This window comes from Corticium candelabrum, chromosome 5 (assembly GCF_963422355.1).
Source record: "Corticium candelabrum chromosome 5, ooCorCand1.1, whole genome shotgun sequence".
NCBI lineage: Eukaryota > Metazoa > Porifera > Homoscleromorpha > Homosclerophorida > Plakinidae > Corticium > Corticium candelabrum.
The window spans coordinates 3,585,187-3,606,015 of record NC_085089.1 but is presented as its reverse complement, the minus strand read 5'-3'; the positions used below and the strand labels follow the sequence as shown (position 1 = coordinate 3,606,015).

The window sequence follows — 20,829 nt, the reverse complement described above, 5'->3', positions numbered from 1 at the left end:
TTGAACGTAAGTAGGGTAGCAGGTTCAAATCCATTCTACAATTATTTTCTTTAATAGATGTTTCTTTTTCTACCATCAAAGAATACACGTTGGCTTATTCTGCGTCGTTTCCGAAAGTTTTAGGGTTAGATATGCCGCAGTCAAATAGTTATGCGTGACGAAAAAGGAGGAGGAGGAGGGGGAGGGGAGGGGAGGAGGAGGGGAGGGGAGGAGGAGGGGGAGGGGAGGGGAGGGGAGGGGAGGGGAGGGGAGGGGAGGGGAGGGGAGGGGAGGGGAGGGGAGGGGAGGGGAGGGGAGGAGGAGGAGGAGGAGGAGGAGGAGGAGGAGGGGGAGGAGGAGGAGGAGGAGGAGGAGGGGGAGGAGAAGCAGAAGGAGGAGGAGGAGGAGGAGGAGGACGAGAAGCAGAAGGAGGAGGAGGAGGAGGACGAGAAGCAGAAGGAGGAAGAGGAGGAGGAGGAGGAGGAGGAGGAGGAGGAGGAGGAGGAGGAGGAGGAGGAGGAGGAGGAGGAGGAGGAGGAGGAGGAGGAGGAGGAGGAGGAGGAGGAGGAGGAGGAGGAGGAGGAGGAGGAGGAGGAGGAGGAGGAGGAGGAGGAGGAAGCTGAGGCAAAATCCAGGAACACTCCAAAATTGACGCGCGTTTTTCTCGTTCTGAAGACAAGCTGAGAAATAGTCAAGTGTAGATGAACTTGTAAACTTTTCTATCTGACGTTTTCGAGATATGTAGCCGCGTTTTAAGGTGATTTCTAGAGATCTAAAATCTGACCACGCCCACACAACTAAACTGCTTCCTGCATTTGTATCTTCTTTAAAATGATCTTTAGTGGATAATGAATGTCAGGATTATAAGTTGCAGATGATCTTTGTCTCTAGCAAAGTACAAAATAATTACTGTCACCATGATAATGCAACGCTAGAACAATATTCTAACCTAACCTCTACATGAATCGTCCAAAGTTGCTCATCATAGCGCTCAAACACACGAACAGAAAATTGCCGCTTGGCTTTCTCCACAAAGTCCCAACAAGATCCATTTCTCTTCGGAGTGAAAATAATTATTTCACCCTTAAAATATAGAAGAACAATTTCAACAAATTATCAATAAGTTCCATTAACAGTCTTACGCTAAAAGTCTATACAAGTGCTATGAAAGACGTAAAAAACACGTGGCCTCAGGTACGGTAACAAGAAATTGTTTGGATTCTCAAAATCGGCGTGCATGGGTGTATATATATATATATATATATATATATATATATATATATATATATATATATATGACTGTTGATAGTCAATGTTTGCCGATATCAATTTCTATGTCAGTAAAGACCATACCACTGCCGTTACAATATATATTGCTTCCAAAACCTCAGCAGTCAGTGGCCTTAATTCCACCAGGCTTTCCAAAATATGACGCAGCAACTTTCTATTCAATTATGGAAACATAACTCGAGAATGATTGATTCATAAGAGAGTTCAGCTTGAAGTACAGAACGTTGATAGTTGAGATATACCTAGTATAATGTAAGACTTGTTGGTTTGGGGATGTTTGGGGGATTATATATATATCACCACTCGCGTCGAATTTTTCTATACGTATACGTACCTAAGCGCCACGAATGCCTTACACCACTTCAACTATGGGTATGTAAGCGCGAGCCAAGCTATAGAAATCAAAAGCCTTCTTTCTTAATTAATCTAACATCTACGCTACAAATACGAACTGTATGCAAAGAAGAATATGGTATAACACTAGTCACGTTCCACCCCTTCAGAGCAGTCTTAGTGTCAAGACCAGTAGAAACACGTTTGCATCCTAGAAGAATGATGCTATTTGATTGATCTCCTGCATGACGCACAATTAACATAACTGTAATAGCTAACTTGCACTGATGACAATTTGTGGGCTCGTTTTTGTGACATGTTTGTTGTAGATATTTCTACTACGTCATTTTGGAGACGACGTCATATTTCGACTTTGAGCCACCCGTCTTAGTCAAAGTCTGGATCCGCCACTGGCTGAGCTGTCCACTTGAGTCCAATATATATTATAACAAGTATGATGACCAATCATGGTCCACTTTCGCTGAAATGAAAAATTCTACAGGACATGAAATGTAAAGATTTGTCCATTGATATTTGGTGCACTCGGTGGACTAAGTCAGACCTTTCCAATATTTCTATCTATAGTAATTGAAGCTGTGTTTGCACCGTCGCTTCCACAGCTATGAGCCTTCTGAAACCACGATAGGATTGTTGCGAATTACGTCCTGCAAATTTAAACGACACTTTCCTTCTAGACGTGAACTTGTAAAATTTATCTTAGAAATCGCATGAAGCTACAGTCATTTCACGTGGCCACAAATTAAGTCCATAACACCACTAGATAGTCTAAAATCTTCGAAGTGCTGGACCAAGAATCATCTCACTTATTACATATTAAAGGATATAAACGTCGCTAGTGCGTGGCTACGCATGTAGGTTCCCGTCTAGCTGTCGTAACCAAGGAAGCTATTAATTTCGCATTAGAGGCGTTGCAGACAAGTAATTTCTGTTGTATGCTTTATTTCCGGCAAAACCTGGCAATCGTAAACACGAATTCCACACGCAGTTCTGGCAAAACTCTTATGATCATTTCGCGTCTGAACGACAGTTCGTCCACTAATTGTCTCTGTGTACTATCAATTGCAAATACCGCGCCGTGATTGGACAGCACTAGGGCTTGGCACAGTCCTAAAAGCGTGGCAGACATGGCAGATATAATCACAAATCGGAAATAAGTCAAGCCCATATAATTTGAGTACGATAGTCCCCTAAGTCACGTGACTCTTACAAAGTCCCGTTTCTTTTGGCTCATAGCTAGATGAAATTAGAGGAATACATAAGTGCAAAGAAGATCCTGACGTTTGTTGGCGATCATGGAAAAAGCAGTATACTGCTCGGCACGTTACACTTGGCTATAGATTTTTCTAAATTGTCAACCAGTTACGATTGCGTAATGATGCTTGCAACTGAAATCTCTGTTTATAGCGAAGGTAGGTTATGGATTGTTTGATGTAGCTGCCCAGCTCTGCATTTGTTGTTTCGATAGTCTTAATGATAATGACAGCCCAGTACTTCGCTAGATGTTAAACGAGATCGATAGTGGATTGGCAATGTTGTGCTAACTTCCCAGGCATAAACACAACCACAAATCATATGACTGTAGCCTGAGGACCCAACTCTTTATCCTCCATGGCTGACGACTTGCTCCCGTAGATGATTTCTAGTGGTTCGTTGTCAGTAAATGGCGCGAATCAACGCCCCAGCAGATATAAAGAAAACCGTTTAGCAAATTGCACGTCCAGACGACTGTTTGAGAATACCTTCTCTCTATTGATGACAGGTTTTGACTACCATATGCTATTACTTTGGGAAAGCCATTCTGCACTTGTATATCAATCATTATCCTGTGCTGGTGACAACCCGTATTTCCAAACTATGTAGCCCATAAAAGCAATTTGGCATTTCTGTGCATTTAGTTACACTGGGTTACTGTTATACCTCGCTTTCTAATCGCTGTAACAGACAATTCACTCGTCTGTTGTGTTCATCCGTCGACTGTCCATGCACCATGATATTGTCAGAAATATTTGCTGTGCCATCGCATCCCTGTAGCAGTTGTTTTATGACATGTTCAGAGATTTCAGAAGTTGACGATATACCAAATACTACCCTCTTGTATCGACACAGTCCCTCAAATGTAGTAATCGATCTTGAGCCTTCATCGAGTTCAACTCATGGTATTCTTCATTCATTAATTAAGATCTATTTTGCTAAAGTGTCGGACATAAGCTCTTATGCCTTTTTGCTCAATATTTCGTACTGGATATCGCTCACTAACGATGACTTCGTTTGCCCTCCCTCATGTCCACGCACAGACGGACATCTCTGTTTAGCTAAGCTTTGATACAACTACAGTGGGGCTTGTCCACGGGGTGGGGCCTCTGCCGACTCCACGGCATCAGAGTCTATCAAGTTCTGCAGTTCTTTCTCAACTATCCTTCTCATGGCTAAGGAATCCTTCTTTCAGGTTGTGCTACTGGCCATAATGTTGGATCAATGTGCAACGTCACTTTATACTCGTTGGGTTTGTTCAGTACCGTGAACACATTGCTCATACTATTGTTGGAGTTGACTGTACTCGTTGACGCCGTGTTCTGTTCCATTATGTAACCTATTGGCAAGATCTGTAGCTCAGTGAATGTTGCAGTAGTATTGACACACAGTAGTGTAGCTGGCATTAGTCAAATACCAGCGACAGCTCTCTTCCATTTGTGGTGTTTGTGGTCGATTTTGGCTTCGCTCATCTCGGGCGCGTACCTACCTCGGTGCCCGAGCTGTGAAGGGCTCTATAGTGCCAATTATGTGAGAAAAATTGCGCCCTACTAGAGAAATAGCACCCTATAGTATATATGCGTATATCTAGAAGTGTGTGACACACACACACACACACACACACACACACACACACACACACACACACACACACACACACACACACACACACACACACACACACAGACAGACAGACAGACAGACAGACAGACAGACAGACAGACAGACACACAGACAGACAGACAGACACACACACACACACACACACACACACACACACACACACACACACACACACACACACACAGCCGCAGAATTGCGTACCTCAACTGAAGCACCCTAGAGCCTTAAAATGTCAAATCTGTTCTAAAAGATCTCTGAAGAGGAGCTGGCCAGGATAGTACACCACTCGCTGCCTCTCATTAATATATAAATCAGGTGTTCGAGTATTTCGTGAAACGTAAGTTATTATTACATTATAAACTGCGTCTTCGCGCAAGTATCATAGACTACGAGATGTTGTTGTATTATGGGCATATACCAGGAAACCGGTCTTCAAATTTTCAACGATGAGGATCTAAAGTTGGGTATGAAGAACATTGTCCGCAATCAGTCTAGTCTACTGAGACGGACATGTGTGTTGCTAACTGGCACTGCTGGTTGTCGATTAATGGCAAAAACATCGACCTTGGTAAAACAATCACCCATCGAATGGCTAGAGAAACTGAAAACATACTAATACATATACTGTATGTGCTATCTTCGAGGTTCGATAAAATCAATGCCGGTACGTTTCATCGAGTAGACCTTGAGACCGAGGAGGAACGATGAGTGGTGGACGAAGATATCCGTCTTGCCAACAAATATATCGAGCTGGTAAAGGTACCCGTTGAGGTCTACAAAATACCATAAAACAAGCCATCATGCATGCCTTCCGGGCTGTTCCAACAGCAGAAGATATCAGCCAGAAAACAATTGATCGAGTGTATCAATGAATTCTGGCAATCCTGGAGTTGGGACAGTCTCCAGCATTCAACCCCAGAGGCTCTCAGACTCTCGACTAACGAGGTACAGCCCAACCTCATTAAAACGCTACCACCTGATATGATTGATTACTGCATGTCGTACAGAGCCTTTCACACCAGATGTAAGAGAACGGCAGCTATTGCGACAGAAGCTGAGACAGGCAAAGCGGCAAAGGAAACACTGGACAACACCTAACACACACACACACACACACACACACACACACACACACACACACACACACACACACACACACACACCACACCACACCACACCACACCATGCACTCACCTTCTACCCACCTAACCCAGCACAGAGACCCCTTTTTCCGTAACTAAACTACGCACTATTACACAAATGGAATCTATAGTATATACAATGGCGATACGATACCATCAAAAACTCTTGCCGCTGCTCAAACGGTGTGCTAGTGCGGTGCAACTCCTGCCGAATTTCCTCAGCATACACAGCAACTCCTAGGAATCGTTTGGTTGGGTGTTCCAATAGGAGAGATTTTATTGTAGAACAGTACACCCTTTCTCCAAATACCGTATTCCGCGCATTTAGCTGTATGCCGGATTGAACTGGAGAAAGAAAGGTGATTTGACTAACCTCCCTATAAACTTGACCCATCTGTATATGCTGCATCCGTTCTTAGACATTGATTGACCTAAATAACATAAATTAACACTAAGACGATTCTTCTCATCTAGATTTAGTATAGTTTAGATTAACCAATTAAAGTTTCATTTTCTGTCTTCATCCTCCTTTCTTCATCGGCTTCTCCTCTTCCTCATCTGTCAGTCCTGTGTGTTCTTCTACTTGTTCAAATCCAATCCTGTACGCACTGACGAGACACTCCACAGTCTCTAGCGACTTCCATTTTGTTTCAACCAAGCTCGTACGTCGTACTGTGTATGACTTTCTGCAACACTTCGAAGATCCATTTTTGATACCTACTCGCTGTTCCACTTCTCTATCTACTAGCTGGGATTCAGGAGAAGCTGCATTCTCTAGGTCAACGTCTGCCATCGAATCGAATTACGGCGCTTGTGTAGTAGAATTACCTCGCATGTGCAGTTGCTTCCTCGCCATACATGACCGGCACTCCCTCGCGCTATACCTGCATGCCGGTATCGTTACCAGAGTCCGACAAGCAGTTAAATGCGTGGAAATTCGGTAAAGTTATAGCCATGGCTGCCACTGGCGGTCATCTATAGCTCTACGTTACATCTGGCTCGAGAACTCGGTGCCACCAATGTCCAAGAAGCTATTCATGTACATGGCAGCCTATGGAGGTTACGAGGACATCGTGCGATTGTGTTACAACTATGACGCGGTCGATTTAGACGAAGTCATGGACTGTGCCGCAAAAGGTGGTTACACGGAAGTCGTGCGTTTACGTCGAAAATTGGGAGCCATCGATTTTGACCGGGCTATGTAATGGACTGCAAGTAGCGGTCACGAAAACATCGTGAGCCTGTGTCGCGATTGGGGTGTCACCGATTCCAATCTACCATGGCCTGGGCCACGGATGGTGGTCACGAAAACGCTGGGCGACTACGTCACGAATGAGGCGCCACCGACGTCGGCAAGTCAATGGCATGGACCGCAAGCGGCGGTCACGAATCCATAGCACGTCCACCGACTTCGACGAGACCATGACCTGTGCCGCATAGTGGTCACGAGAACATAGTGCGCTTATGTCGTGATGGGGCGCCGACGCCATCGACAACCCTATGATATGTGCCTCAAACAAGAGTCACGAATCCATTGTTCGACTGTGTGGTGATTTGAGTGCTACCGACATCGACGCTGCCATGGCACAGGCCGCTGGGAAATGCTACATAAACATCGTATAGTTCTATGCATTGGTTGGGGTACCACCGACCTCGAACGGGCCATAGTGTGTGCTAAGGAGAGAAGTCACTAAGACATTGTACGTTTATATCATCAATGGTCCTCCATCTAAGCAGACAACTAGTGTCACCATCTCTGCCACCACTACTATCATGCATATCACCACAGAAAGAATTATTTTACGCGTTTTGGTTTTGCAGGTGTTAGCAATGGCATACACCAAGACTCGTCGCATGGTTCCTCGTCCTCCTCATCTCTTTCCTCCTCCTTATACTATACTAGCTCATCTTTCGTTTTCTCTACATCCATGCATGTCTTTAGAGGGAGGTGTCACATCACGCAGTGCCGAGTCGAGCGCCTCGCGACAGATCTGCCAATCCGTTGTGTATTGGGAAGAGACAGCTGAGCTCTTGATGGGTGGGTTCAAGACACGCGATGCCTTGTCGAGAGCCACCGCATTGACATAACCTCCGTTGTACAAATGAATGCAATAGGCGTTTGAGCTCCTCCATAGCTATATAAGTGGTTACATAAAATGTTGTGCGCTATTAGAGAATGAAACGTATATTATATAAAGTGTTGTGTTCTTGTAAAGCAGGGTACGGCATCGGCACTTGTCGTGACCCTCGAGAGGTTGTTCAGTGTCCCGACTGTAGGACGACCTTCCACAACGACCAGCAACGTTCGAACTGCGCTCTCCAGCCTTCTCTTATAAAGTCAGAACGGGTCGATCCCATTCCTAAAACATGTATGTGGTAAAAAACTTAAGAACAAAAGGTGCAAGAGATGAGGTCTTATCAAACATGCAGAACATCCGAAAGCGAGGCCGAACGCTCACTACGTCCAAAGATCCGTACTGAAAGACACGTATATATCAGGAAACAATGGGAACGATTCGATTTCACCAAGGATCAGAAGAGGACAGAGGACGGTCGCGATGACAATCCGACAGATAGAGAAATATGGTATAGTCTCTAGCAAAGAAAACTCATCAAATTAGCTTAACCAAGATATTCACGCGCATGGATGTTCCAGCGAAACCCCAACGATGTGCACCCATTAACGAGAAAACTCTAATCAAATACGAGCAATTTTGGGGGTTTATCCAAGAGAGATGAGCTCGTCTATAGACACCCAATTGTTGAATGTATCGGGATAGCCTTCCCATTTAACCAACGCTCGTCGCCCCTTTCTCCGTATCACCTTCTCGATGCCAAACACATCTTGGGACGTCTTTTGTAACTCTGACTCGTAGCAGGAGCCCTCTATAGCCTTTCCATTCCAGTCTCTAATCTTGTAAATCACCAAGTTGGTGTTCTGTATTTCGACGACATCGAAAACTTCTTCGGTCCAGTTGGGAGTGTATCCCTATTTAAAGGTGCATGGTCTTTTTAGCAATGCGGACACGATCACCGACTTTGAATTTTGAGTATTTTACGGATACTTCATCACCATACAGATTATTCCAAACGAGGGGTTCATTTTTTCTAGCCTTGCTGGGTGTCATTCGTATCCCTGGTGCTTTCATTTGCTAGCTACCATTCATGTTTCAAACACTTCCTGGCCTTGTCCTGCACAACGTAGAAGTAGTGCTCATTCATTTCATCGTTTGTGATGCCATATTCACTACAATCATGATATACAAAAAGACTCATTGCAAAAAAACAGACTAACCTCATCTTTCAAAAAAGTTAGCATTGTGTGGAGGAGACTATCATGGCAATCTCTGAAAAATAAGCTAACAACCTTACTTAGAGGTAGGTTACTGCAAAAGAGTATAGAATATTGCCTCATACCAGTCAGCACATAGAATGTAGTCAAACATCTTTTTGTATTCTGGAAATTCATTTAGACTGTCCCAGACAACACAACTACAAAAAAACGAGATACAATCTAGTTTCCATCTAGTCTATATCAAAGCAAACCACAAAGACAACACAACACCAACAAGCCATAATTTACATTCACTGTTATATCCAATTATACTGTATTAATTCACACTTAGCTGCTGGGTGTTATAAGCCGAAAACTACTAGGGTGCCAATCCGTGAGTATACAAGTACGTGCAACAAACTGAAGTGATATGACCAATTCTACTACAAGACTGAATCTATGCATACTTCAGATGTATATTGGCCATTAACATGAATAGATACTATATCAATAACGACACGCGTGCGCGCGCACACACACACACACACACACAGTGGCAAATGTCAAGTGGATAAGGAGCTGCCGTTAAACGGTAATGCCCTCAGCCAGATGGCTGGATTTCTGTGCACTAAGCAGGAGCTATGGGCCATGCTAAGCAATTCCTGGAGCCTGGCTAGTGCTCGCAACGCCAACTGTGGTGTGGGCACTCGAAGTCCTACCTGGACGACCCAGTGGCTGATGGACTTTGTAGCAGTCAGATGCCTTTGCCACCCCAGTCAAAGACCAGGTACTCATTTATACTCCTGAGTTGAAAGAAGCAATTGTGTGTAAGTTTCTTGCCCAAGGAAATTATGCCATAGCTCGCCATCACTTAAAACTGCAACCCTGCAAGGTCCCGGATGTATTAACTCCATAAGATGACTCTCCAACCAACTGAGCTATCGCGCGCGCGCGCGCGCACACACACACACACACACACACACACACACACACACACACACACACACACACACACACACACACACACACACACACACACACACACACACACACACACAAGCAGAAGTCTGAAAGCTGAGCCCTACCACTATCAAATCCTACGCACTCACCCTTCAAGCAAGGCTAATAGTTGCACATTGAACAATTGTATATATCCAAAACAAATACTTTCAAAGCACAAGTTAAGGTTCATTAGGACTGACGTGGCGGTTAATTCAATTTACAGTAATCCGTAAAAGCATCAAATCGCTCCAGAAGATTAGCTGAAGCAGAGACACGTACAAAGCTGTCTGACCTCGCCATAGTTTGTCATGAATCAGCCAGAATTTTCCGCAAAGCCATGCAACCAGTCCGGGCGTCTCAAACGTTCTCTCAATAGCGCTGCAACAGCTAAGATAGGCCAGGCGCCTATATCCAAACAACGCGTTTTCTATAGCATGAGAACGGCGGCGGAGCGACGCGCAAATTGGGGCGGGGCATGAAAAAGACATCCGAGTACATGAACTAGGGTGAGCTTTCAGTAGGCGTTTCCTGTCGAGAAGCGCTTTCTGATGTGGAACTAGGCGACAGAAACTGCTTATACACGTCTATACCGTATTACCCAGCATTTAGATGCAGGGCTCCTATTATAACATTTTGGTACTAGCTATGTGCCTTTGTACAGTGTGGTTAGGGAATATGCTAGAAACCATGGAATTCCCTGGAGGGTCGAAAACAAAAGAAGACATTACTGATGATAGTTACAGTTCCGACGAAAGTTTGCAGCATTTCTAACTGATGAATGAGAGCAATTGTTACTGAAAATATATCTGTGAAGGAAGCAAACTAATCAGAATCAGTACATCAAAACAAGAAGTAACATGAAATGTTTGCCACAACACAAACTCATCTGAGATGTCATTGATTAAGATGAGAAGGAAAAGAATTAAAGGTACAGCAGTACTCATCTGTATGGATGACACTTGCCCGTTAGGTGCTTCACTATAGCTATGCAGAAGTCATCAGGAAGCTGTAAAAGAGTGACATCACATAGTTCGGACCTGTTAATTAATTAAAGCGCACAAGTTAGCACATTAGTGGTATGTCAAAGACACACTACTAAAAACTTCTTTCAGCCATCTATCAAGCTAGTGCAGCACACTGTAAAGTACGTGAGCATTACTACTGATTTCGCTTTACCAGAACCCCAAGCAATCACATATGACGTAGCCCTATGATCTAAAAAGTTGTCTGTGATACTTTCACTGTAGCTGCTTGTTGTATTTAACTTCTCTTAGTTGTTCGATACTGTTCGAATCCCGTAGCTTGTACCACCGGTTTCCAGAACGCTTCCTGTACGTCGGAGAGTCTTCTCTTACGGGTAAAGAAGACAACAAACCTTTCATCTGACCGATCAGGTCACTATGCTCCCTTGCCATCCTTGGTGATGATGGGCGCTTCACTGTTGCAAGTGAAGAACAAGATTTACCATCACCTGACTTTACTAAATTTGTTTTCTGCTTCTGAATGTGTCCTGCAGACGAACACCGACCTTTAGCATCAACTGTATCCACTTTGTTTTCGTGATTGTCAGACACAGCTATAGGTGTAAAACCCCTTTGCTGTTGTCTGGAACACAACTGCTGACTTGCAGAGTATATCTCATTGACCGGAGACGACATTCTCCCTTCATTTGCTGAGATTCTAGTCCCAACAGTTAAGAAGTGTTCATTCTCGACAAGTCTAGAGCCTCCATAAGGTATGTCCTTATCTTCTGCCAACAACGCAACATGTGGATCAGGATCAACACATTCTACATAAATTTCTGGAATGACAGGTCTCTGAACAGCTCCAGAAATTGCAGGCATTTCATAACCCGCGGTAGTGCAGGATGAAGAACCGCTAGCAGAACCACCTACCCTAGTTGGACGTGTACGGCTCTTTCCTCTCTTGGTGGTAGTAGTCGTTGCAAAAGCTGCGCGCGACGATGCTCGAATCAAGTCTCGTTGACCCTCTCTGCTAACGACGCGACGTTCAAGACTTGAGTGTGCTCTAGGTTTGGCACCTCTGTCCGAGATGGCAACTGGCTGGTAGTGAGAGTTTCCAACCTTTTCAACTCGCCTAGCTGAAATGAGAAGAGAACGTGCTAAACGTTCAGTCGCTTTCCGTTCACGATTAAACTCCCTCGCATGAACATCGAGCCTCTTCGCCAGCAACCACTGTTCCCGAGCATTGGCTCCAACTAAGCGATACGCAGCGCCAGTATGAATAAGATTGTATTCCTTCCGAGTGTTTGCTTCCAAAACTGAATGATTTCCAACCGTCGAAGATCGTCTTCTGTACATGTGTACAACGCCAAGGTTACTACGCAATGTCACCTAACGAAAGTCACGTAAATAAGATTTAAGCTCCAGAGCCCGAGTTAGGCGCCTAGCTGCACCTATTCATTCACCTTATTGGCAGTGGCGATGACGTCTTTCAGATCGTAATACTGACCGAAAAACAGCGAAAACCCAGCTAGTAATCGACACAGTCCAAGTTTCATCGGAAGGCATTCCGATAGTATACTTGAAAACTGAAGCCATCATCACTGCTCTCTTGGATCAGAACTAAAGAAATGGCACTACGTGAGTATGAATAAAACAAGTGTCTTGCTCCCAATATCTACGCATGTAACGACAACATGATAAATATGATAAAAACGAAATAAATAAAGCGTAAGTGCTGAATCACTCAGCTATCACAGCAGCGTCTGCAGGAGTTCGTGTGGATTTGGGTACGTTTGATCTTCACTGCTCTCGTCTAACTTTCAAGGCTACAACCATTGCTCAGTTAGCTACAGACTTCTACTTCAGAAAAGAAACTTGAGTGAAGTCTCATAAAACAAATGCGACGACGAACATAACGACTGGCTTTACTAGCAACTCACACCAACTTAAATTTCATACACCCAAAAAATTGATATTGTTACAGGATCTTAAAGTACGTCTAATAACAAAACGATTACTAGACTTCACTTAAAACAGGGGCGTACCGTGGCATGGGCTAAATGGGCTATAGCCCCCCCAGTTTTTGTGGGCGTTTCCCATTTTGTCAGGTGAAAACTAGCGTTACGTAGCTTTTGGAAACGTGCGCGTCTGTTTACAGTCTGGATGTTCGAGGCCGAGCATGCGTGTCTCACACTAGGCTGCAGACATACTAATACAATTTTTGTCAAAGGGGCGTGTCAGTGTTCGGGTATTTCAGCCCCCCCAATTCCAATGGCCACGGTACGCCCCTGCTTAAAATATTTAATAATTGTGAAAAATACAGTTAGGTAGCAAATCATTGTTTGAAAAGTGATTGATGCAACCAACCTAGTAGTGACAGATGTGCTTCCAAACATGCTGGCATTTGCAGCTGCATTTACTGCTATGTCTAGACAAGAAAAAGCTGGTATTACTAACTCGTCAGCTTTTCCAAATGCCAAAACATTGCACGAGGATATAACTAATTTCAAGTACCTCCCACAATGAACCATTGCATGGAACTAGTCACATACTACTATAGTAATAAAAAACAGCAATAAAATAACGTGTTCACGTGCAAACCAAGGCATTTTCTAAAATAATTGTTATTACTACGAAAGTATCAAGTGTATTACTTCCTAATTGTGTTACTCACTTAACAGCTATTTATATACGCTATTAGAGTCTCTGTTACACAACTGCAATTAGACTTCACAATTCATACCTGCATTTAACCAATTTCTGTTAATGAAATGTCATTAAAGCTCATTTCTAAAAACACTTTGAACAATTTAAACTCGAGTACGTTACTGGCAACCCAACTTGTGAAACACAACTGACCAACAAAAAACCAGTCAAACTATTTATTCAAACAGTAACCCAATCAGTAACTAGTCTACTGCATACATTATCTAGTAGTGTTATAAATACAACACCAATTTTAAAAGCAAACTATTACAATAAAATAATACTAACTACAAATTTGTATCAAAATTTGTATAGCATCAATAATACACAGCTTCTTCTGACAGCCCAGTAAGTAAATGCAATTTCTAATTGGCTAACCATACTTGCCACAGACAGCTCGTTCCCATCTGTAAGCACAACTTTAGAAGCATTAGCTGCTGCAGCCACCTGACAGAATGTAAAACAAGGCAGTTTCTAAGAATTTAACAACAATTGCTATTAAAACATTACACATACACTTAATCCAGCAAGACCAGTCATTCCAGCACCGAGTTCACACACTCGTCTCTCACTGCATTCAAGCAAAACAGCAACTAATAATTGCCACCACTGTTAAACAACTAGCTACCAAACTGTAGCAAGCAAGCAAGCAGTAAACTCTATAAAAATATTCCTTTGTACTACCATTGCATATTGTCTTAACCTCACGGTAAACTGTTTATGGCAAGACAAGTCAAATAATGTAAGATTGACAGTCTAGCTGCTGCCTTGGTCACTGCTATACTGTTACAGCAATTTGATTGTCTATTCTAACCCAGATGCACAAGACAAATGGATGCTGTACACAACCACAACATTAGAATAAGATTAATTAATCCTTTCAGTCACTAAGTTCATTGTTCTCATTGAAATTTAACAAACAGCAATCTTGTAAGAGTTGCTTTACATTTAGATGTACATGTAATTTTTAAACTACCAGAAAGACTCCTAATACACAATGGGACAGCTGAGGAAGATGCCTTAAACATGGAATATGCAATTACAATTGACATGATGTTTAAGTCAAGACATGAAAACAAGGCTTGCCATAGTCTCACTATATATGAAATACAAATGTTGTATATCTTAATTCTATGGTTTTGGCAAATGATTTGCAAGGAGGTTTGTTGGTTTTGTGCAACAAAATGTGTCTTGCAATAAAAATTGCAAGTAAAACAACAATGGAGAAACTAGCATATTGATCAATGATTACATTTGCTGTAAGGATTGCACAAGCTCTGAATAGCAGGATCAGTAGATTTGAGATTAATATACCAGTTTTATAGGTAATCTAAGATGGTGCACAGTACTGGTAGATCTAAATGAGATCATATAAACAATACGGCATTCATGACAACAAAGTCAGTCATGAAGACTGACAGTGTCTGGGTGTGTTTCCAATAGCTTCGCGTTAAACTAGTTTAGCTTAATAGGCTTTGGAGAAGTCAGATGTACACGTAAGCTGTATTTCTTCTAAAATTCGGGAAGGGAGGACACTCTTTGCAAGTGAAAGAGTATTTAGTGCGTCTAGTATGTGAAATAGAGCTACGTTTAAAAGGCTTTGAAATTGTGTATTAAATAATTTCAATAAATCTTACATTTTGAAAAAGCAGAGAACACATTGTTAATCTTGTGTTTGCTGGTCAATGGATAATCAACTGCTTTGTTTGCACTGAACTGTTTTGTTTGCACTGAAATCAATTAATGTACTGAAATTGTGTAGAACTATTTGATAGAACATTGTATCATGTCACATGACCTTTTGGCATTCTGATTGGTTGAGAGAGTGGTATAGATTGTTTGTACTCGACCATACCACTGTCAATAGCAACCACTATACCCTACTGTTGCTAGATCACCAAGACAACATAGCTAGAAACAATAACACAGATATTTTAATTATATATCATTTAATCAATTACATTAAGAGATGAAACGTTCAAGTACTTAAGATTGCATCAATCACATGAGAACAGAAAACCTAGCACACTAAATGGTCAAGCAGGACAACAATTGTTCGTCATCTGATGGATTCAGGAACTGACTATTGTTTGTTGAAACAAAAGTTTACAGTTTGAACGTGGCTAAGCTGGAAATGCTGTCTTGGCCTTCATTGATTAGACATCTTTCTTGACATGATGCAAATTACTTGTTGTACTATTCATTAGTTAGTAGAACATTTAGATGAATATGATTAACATTACTATGCTACCATGCTAGATGTAGTTTTATCAGATCAGTTGTTTCACTGCATGTGTCGTTACCATAAAAATGAAAAAGCACTAAAGTGCTAAACCCTAGATGGCTACCCGGTTGTTCTCTTTCTCATTAGTTCTACACCACTAGGCTGTAATTTTTTGACAAAATGTTTACGTAACTAATTAGAGCTTAAGGTTGTTCAAACTTGTCGACGATTTCACAACCATACAAAGCACACGCTTTTTTGAAGCTCCTGCCATCTCCAAAGCGTACACAATGTTGCTGATGCACAATTCAATTATTTGACCATGATTCCATCTATTAGGGTTGACATTAGGGTTGACATGTAGTCTTAAACGCTTCTGCATTGGAACAGTTACTATTCTTTCATTCCAGTTGACCCACTCAGAATATGTCAGCTCAAGGTTTCCGGTCATTCAAGTGGACAAAGACAAAACCATTTGAGAACGTCATGGTAGAGAAAGCTGGGCTCTTTAAGGACAGCTGTTGTTGTTCTAGAACAGTGGTTGTACATGTTTCCAAATCTCGTACATAAGGGTGACTAGCACGGAAGCAATAATGATGCAATTTCTGAACACGAGAAACTGAGAAATTGGCACTACTCAGTTGCTACCGGCCAATATAAAACATACAGAAGCCATAACCCCTCCTACAGTGTGTGTCTGTATGCTCATAAAATTGTCGATAATTTTTAATGACCCCTTATCCTGTGTTGTGTTGTTGACATAGCAGCATGCGTCATTGCTACGCTTAGAAGATAATTAGCTCTTGTGACAATTTAGCACATGCTTTAATAAACTAAAGACTTTGATACGCAGAATCCTGAACCTTGTGCATAGGCTCAGTTCAGAAGACTGACTGTGATATTGGGAAAATAGGAGTCATTGTGATTTTTGTAAGTCTAAAAGTGAGAGTAAACAGAGATTGGACTGACAAGTGCAGTTGTACAATACGATGCTAATAATAACAGCGATAAACAACCTAACCCTATCGCACGTTGTTGGTCATTGGTCTACGGCCAGCAATAACATCCCTAGCGCTTCCTCGCCTAAAGTAATGACATGCATAAACACCACATATGATGTCATTAAACACCAAACACCACTAATCTGTATGCATGATGGACAGTAAAGCACAAACAAAGAATGCTTAATGGAGTACTGCGTGCTGCAAAAGCAGTTGAAACTTTTAGCTTGAGAAGTTCAATTGTTTACTGTTGTGGCAGTTTACTTTTTCTGTTAAGAGAACCTTCTCTGTGCAGTGACATATTAATTAAATTTATTGCTAGGAGTATACTGATAACACTCTGTGCAATTTAATAAAAGTCATTTAAAGAGGAACTCCAATGGAAATACAACCTGATCTCAAAATGTAAGCTTTATCGTGAAAAATCATGCCCACTACTTTCAAGCAAACAGTTGCTTTGGTAGCAGAGAAAACGTGGGTTAAGTACGGAGGATGCGCCAGGCTCATACATCATTGGCGCTAAGCTCTGCCTACACCAAGTAAATTGCCTGCATAGGTCAGTTATCTTGCCAGTAAACTACACAAAAACTAAATGGGAATGGTAATTATAAAGGGATTTTGTGTTTTTTAAAGCCTTAGAAATATGAAGTAGGATGCTAGAGGCCGTTTTCTCCCAGCAGACTTGAGCCTTTCCTCTCACAGAAGATGAGGCTAGCGCAATAAACTCAACAGTAATTAGCGTTAGCCTTCATTCTATTAATCTACAAAGAGAAACACTCAGAGGATTCAAATATGAGGTACTCTTGGAGAGATCTGAGTAAGCAGACACGCCCTTTCAAATAACGGCTGAACGAAATGTTACAGGTGCAGAATGGCTTTGATTGAGCCTTAGGCTTTTACTTGAGCACAATGATGTAGACAGTGTATCTAGTACTGTAGTACGTAAGTTGTTTACACCCTGTACAGTGTGTAAACTCACGACCATGGCAATATATTGCCCCTTCGTCATTCCCAAATATTCAATCCTCTATCTCGGCTCACGAGGCATCTAGAAGCCATGCTGATCGCCAAAGATGAGCACACTGGACTGCTCCTAAATTTGACGTGGACGTAGGACTAGAAAACAATAAGAAGGAGCGTGTCTGCCTACGCAGGTTTCTCGAAGAGAAGTAAATTCTACGCTTCCTGGACATACTTGAACCTTGTGCGTGTTTCTCCTCGTAGATCAATAGAAGGAAGGCTGATGTCAAACACCGTTGAGTTTTATTGCACTAGCCTCATCTTCTGTGGGAGGAGAGGCTAAAGTCTGCTGGGAGAAAACGGCCTCTAGCATCCTACTTTCGTTACAAGAGCTCTTCTAAGGCCTTAAAACAAGATCCATCTATAGACACCATTCCCGTTCAGTTTTCGTGTAGTTTGCTGGCAAGATAACTAAGCTACGCAGGCAATTATTTGGTATAGGCGGAGCATAGCGCCAATAACGTATGAGCCTGGCGCATGCTCCGTACCTAACCCACGTTTCCTCTGCTACCAAAGCGACTGTTTGCCTGAAAGTCGTGCAGCACAAAGTTTCACAATAAAGCCTACATTTGAGATCAGGTTGTATTTTCATTGGAGTTCCCCTTTAACATCAGTTAAACTCCTATGCAAGTAATTACTTCAAATTAAGACATAATTGAAAAAATGTCTTGCAAGTGACCAAACACAAATATGCTAAATCTAAAAAGCATTGTTTAATCACCTTATCCAGTTGGCATGCAAAGTTTAGCTGACAAAAACACTCCAAAAAGGCCTCACCAGCCTATACCTGTATGCATTTGCTAATACCATTCATAAAAAACAAATTTAATGTACCTGAAGCAGTCTTTATGTCTCAGACAATGATAAGCAAGTACTTCTTCCGACGACCAAACACCTAATGAAACAAACTGCTTTAGCAATTTCTACATATGGTAATTTAACATTTAACATCGAGCAAGTATTCCTTCATCTTATTTCATCATTATAAATTCTATCACAGCTTCTGCATGAAACAATGGAATTTGAAGCAATTCATTCAAATTTCCTGACAGAGAAATGCATTCTACCAAATACCATAGTTCTTCATTAAGTGTTGTCCTCATGTTTACACCACAAATTAAGAACACTGCTTACTTAAAAGTAAACACTGTTTTCAAATACATGTAATACAGATCTATGTGTCAATATGCACTCTACATTCAACATATTATTGCCATGTGCATATAAAACCAACATGTTAGGGTAATTTCAACACATTTTCATCAACTTTTGTCTTTCGCCTTCAATGTCATCATTATTTCTAAGCACAAGCTCCTCCTCAACTTGTACAGCAGCATGTTCAGTCATTCTCCTTCAATGCATCTATACTTTTAAAGGTGTTCTCTCATCTCCATTTTTTGTTCTCATTCACAAATCTTCCCATCTCAATTACACCAAGCTGTTAAAGAGCAAAACAGGTTTACAGACAAACAGTTTGGTTTTAAGAAAGGCAATAGTTGTGGTGACTGTTCATTTGTAGTTAGAGAAACTATAACGTGTTACCTTTTCGGTGTATGGTTCTGCTTTAGATCTATCAAAAACATTTAATATAGCCTCCTACTACTGTCTTCTAGTAAAATATAAAAGAGGAATGTTTCTGCCTATGTTGTAAAACTACTAAAACTCTGGTATTCATCATAAAGTATACAATTAGGTAAAACAAGAAACTCTCCGATGGTTTTAGTGTAACAAATGAAGGCAGACAGAGAAGTTTTTTCACCTTTTATATTTAATGTTTATGCAAACAAACTACTAAAGGAATTGTGTCTGTTTCTGGTTATGGTGCAAGGATTAGTACTATGCATTGTGCCTGTGTTTGTTGCCTATGCTGATGATATTACATTGATATCTGCAACTGTAAACGGTATGCAAGAAATGTTGGATATTTGTAGTTCTTTGCAGTCGAAACAATTTCGTAGTTAATGCAAAAAAAGAGCGTCGCTGTGGTTTTTGAAAAAACCCAATGAAAATCTATTGCTGATCTCAAGTTATGTCTGGGCGGAGAAAACTTTGCTTACACGAAAACACCTGAGCATTTTATGAATATGAATTTGCGTGACGGCAATATGATAAAGGAAAAATTAAAACATACTACGGAGCAGTTAATCGTTCATTGCTAGATTGGGAGGAATCTGTTTGAATGACAATGTGCAAATGAAAGTCATTGATACTCCTCTAATTGCTTTTTGAGTTGTGGATGTCATCTATGGAATATAGAAACTCAACTCTAATTGTGTGTGTGTGTGTGTGTGTGTGTGTGTGTGTGTGTGTGTGTGTGTGTGTGTGTGTGTGTGTGTGTGTATGTGTGTGTGTGTGTGTGTGTGTGTGTGTGTGTGTGTGTGTGTGTGTGTGTGTGTGGTGTGTGTGTGTGTGTGTGTGTGTGTGTGTGTGTGTGTGTGTGTGTGTGTGTGTGTGTGTGTGTGTGTGTGTGTGTGTGTGTGTGTGTGTGTGTGTGTGTGTGTGTGTGTGTGTGTGTGTGTGTGTGTGTGTGTTTGTGTGGTCACTAACACTATGATGCAGTACAAGCCCCTACTACTGCAAAAATGCCCCTTACATATATTGCCAGTGTTGTTAAATCCTGTCAATTGCTCTAGTGAAATGGTCTTCGGACAGTGCCTAGTCACAGCAAATTTAGCTACCAGCAGTTGTCTGATAAGTTTACAAAAAAATCAACCTTATGGTAAGACGGAAGTCTGGTACGAGAGAACAGCTGTACTCAAACCACTGTTCTTCCCCAGCAATCGGTAAAGCCCTCACTGCAAGAAGACCAAATGACTCGAACGTTCCTGAAGAAGTAAGAGCAGGCGTAGTTCCCTCCCGTACGAAAATGTCAGTTGTCTTCTGGAGAACAGCTGCTCTCAGATATTTCCATCTTTGTTTGCCTGAATACATGAAAGCCTAGGATTATGATATAAACTGCATTCTCTTTAACAAATTTTGCTAGCGTGCGCTAAAAGGA

The 20,829-nt window shown here is 41.8% G+C and overlaps 2 protein-coding genes across 3 annotated transcripts; both read right to left on the bottom strand.

Annotated features, from left to right (window-relative positions):
* Positions 1–673: 673 nt before the first annotated feature.
* LOC134180046 (calmodulin-lysine N-methyltransferase-like) lies at positions 674–20,792 on the bottom strand. 2 transcript variants are annotated; one of them, XM_062647119.1, is made up of 10 exons: positions 20,545–20,792; positions 20,425–20,486; positions 18,666–18,726; positions 14,103–14,157; positions 13,970–14,033; positions 13,248–13,308; positions 9,057–9,131; positions 8,935–8,998; positions 934–1,062; positions 674–866 (listed from the first exon to the last, which is right to left on the bottom strand). In XM_062647119.1, the coding sequence occupies exons 1-10, from the start codon at positions 20,760–20,762 to the stop codon at positions 777–779; spliced, it is 879 nt and encodes a 292-aa protein (XP_062503103.1). In that variant the 5' UTR covers positions 20,763–20,792; the 3' UTR covers positions 674–776. The 2 variants fall into 2 exon arrangements, with proteins under 2 accessions (XP_062503103.1, XP_062503105.1); XM_062647121.1 differs by lacking the exons at positions 674–866; positions 934–1,062 and adding an exon at positions 8,860–8,886.
* On the bottom strand, positions 10,835–12,444 carry LOC134180367 (uncharacterized). The gene is made up of 2 exons (XM_062647511.1): positions 12,344–12,444; positions 10,835–12,269 (listed from the first exon to the last, which is right to left on the bottom strand). The coding sequence occupies exons 1-2, from the start codon at positions 12,434–12,436 to the stop codon at positions 11,154–11,156; spliced, it is 1,209 nt and encodes a 402-aa protein (XP_062503495.1). The 5' UTR covers positions 12,437–12,444; the 3' UTR covers positions 10,835–11,153.
* Positions 20,793–20,829: the final 37 nt, after the last annotated feature.

What these genes read in the sequence shown, in the direction of transcription:
- LOC134180367 (XM_062647511.1), bottom strand. Translation starts at nt 12,436, where the DNA reads ATGAAACTTGGACTGTGTCGATTACTAGCTGGGTTTTCGCTGTTTTTC. An exon ending in TCATCGCCACTGCCAATAAG is followed by an intron (nt 12,270 to 12,343) that starts GTGAATGAATAG and finishes GACTTTCGTTAG; the next exon opens with GTGACATTGCGTAGTAACCT.
- LOC134180046 (XM_062647119.1), bottom strand. Translation starts at nt 20,762, where the DNA reads ATGTATTCAGGCAAACAAAGATGGAAATATCTGAGAGCAGCTGTTCTC. An exon ending in TAACAACACTGGCAATATAT is followed by an intron (nt 18,727 to 20,424) that starts GTAAGGGGCATT and finishes TTGTTTCATTAG; the next exon opens with GTGTTTGGTCGTCGGAAGAA. An exon ending in CTGGTCTTGCTGGATTAAGT is followed by an intron (nt 14,034 to 14,102) that starts GTATGTGTAATG and finishes ACATTCTGTCAG; the next exon opens with GTGGCTGCAGCAGCTAATGC.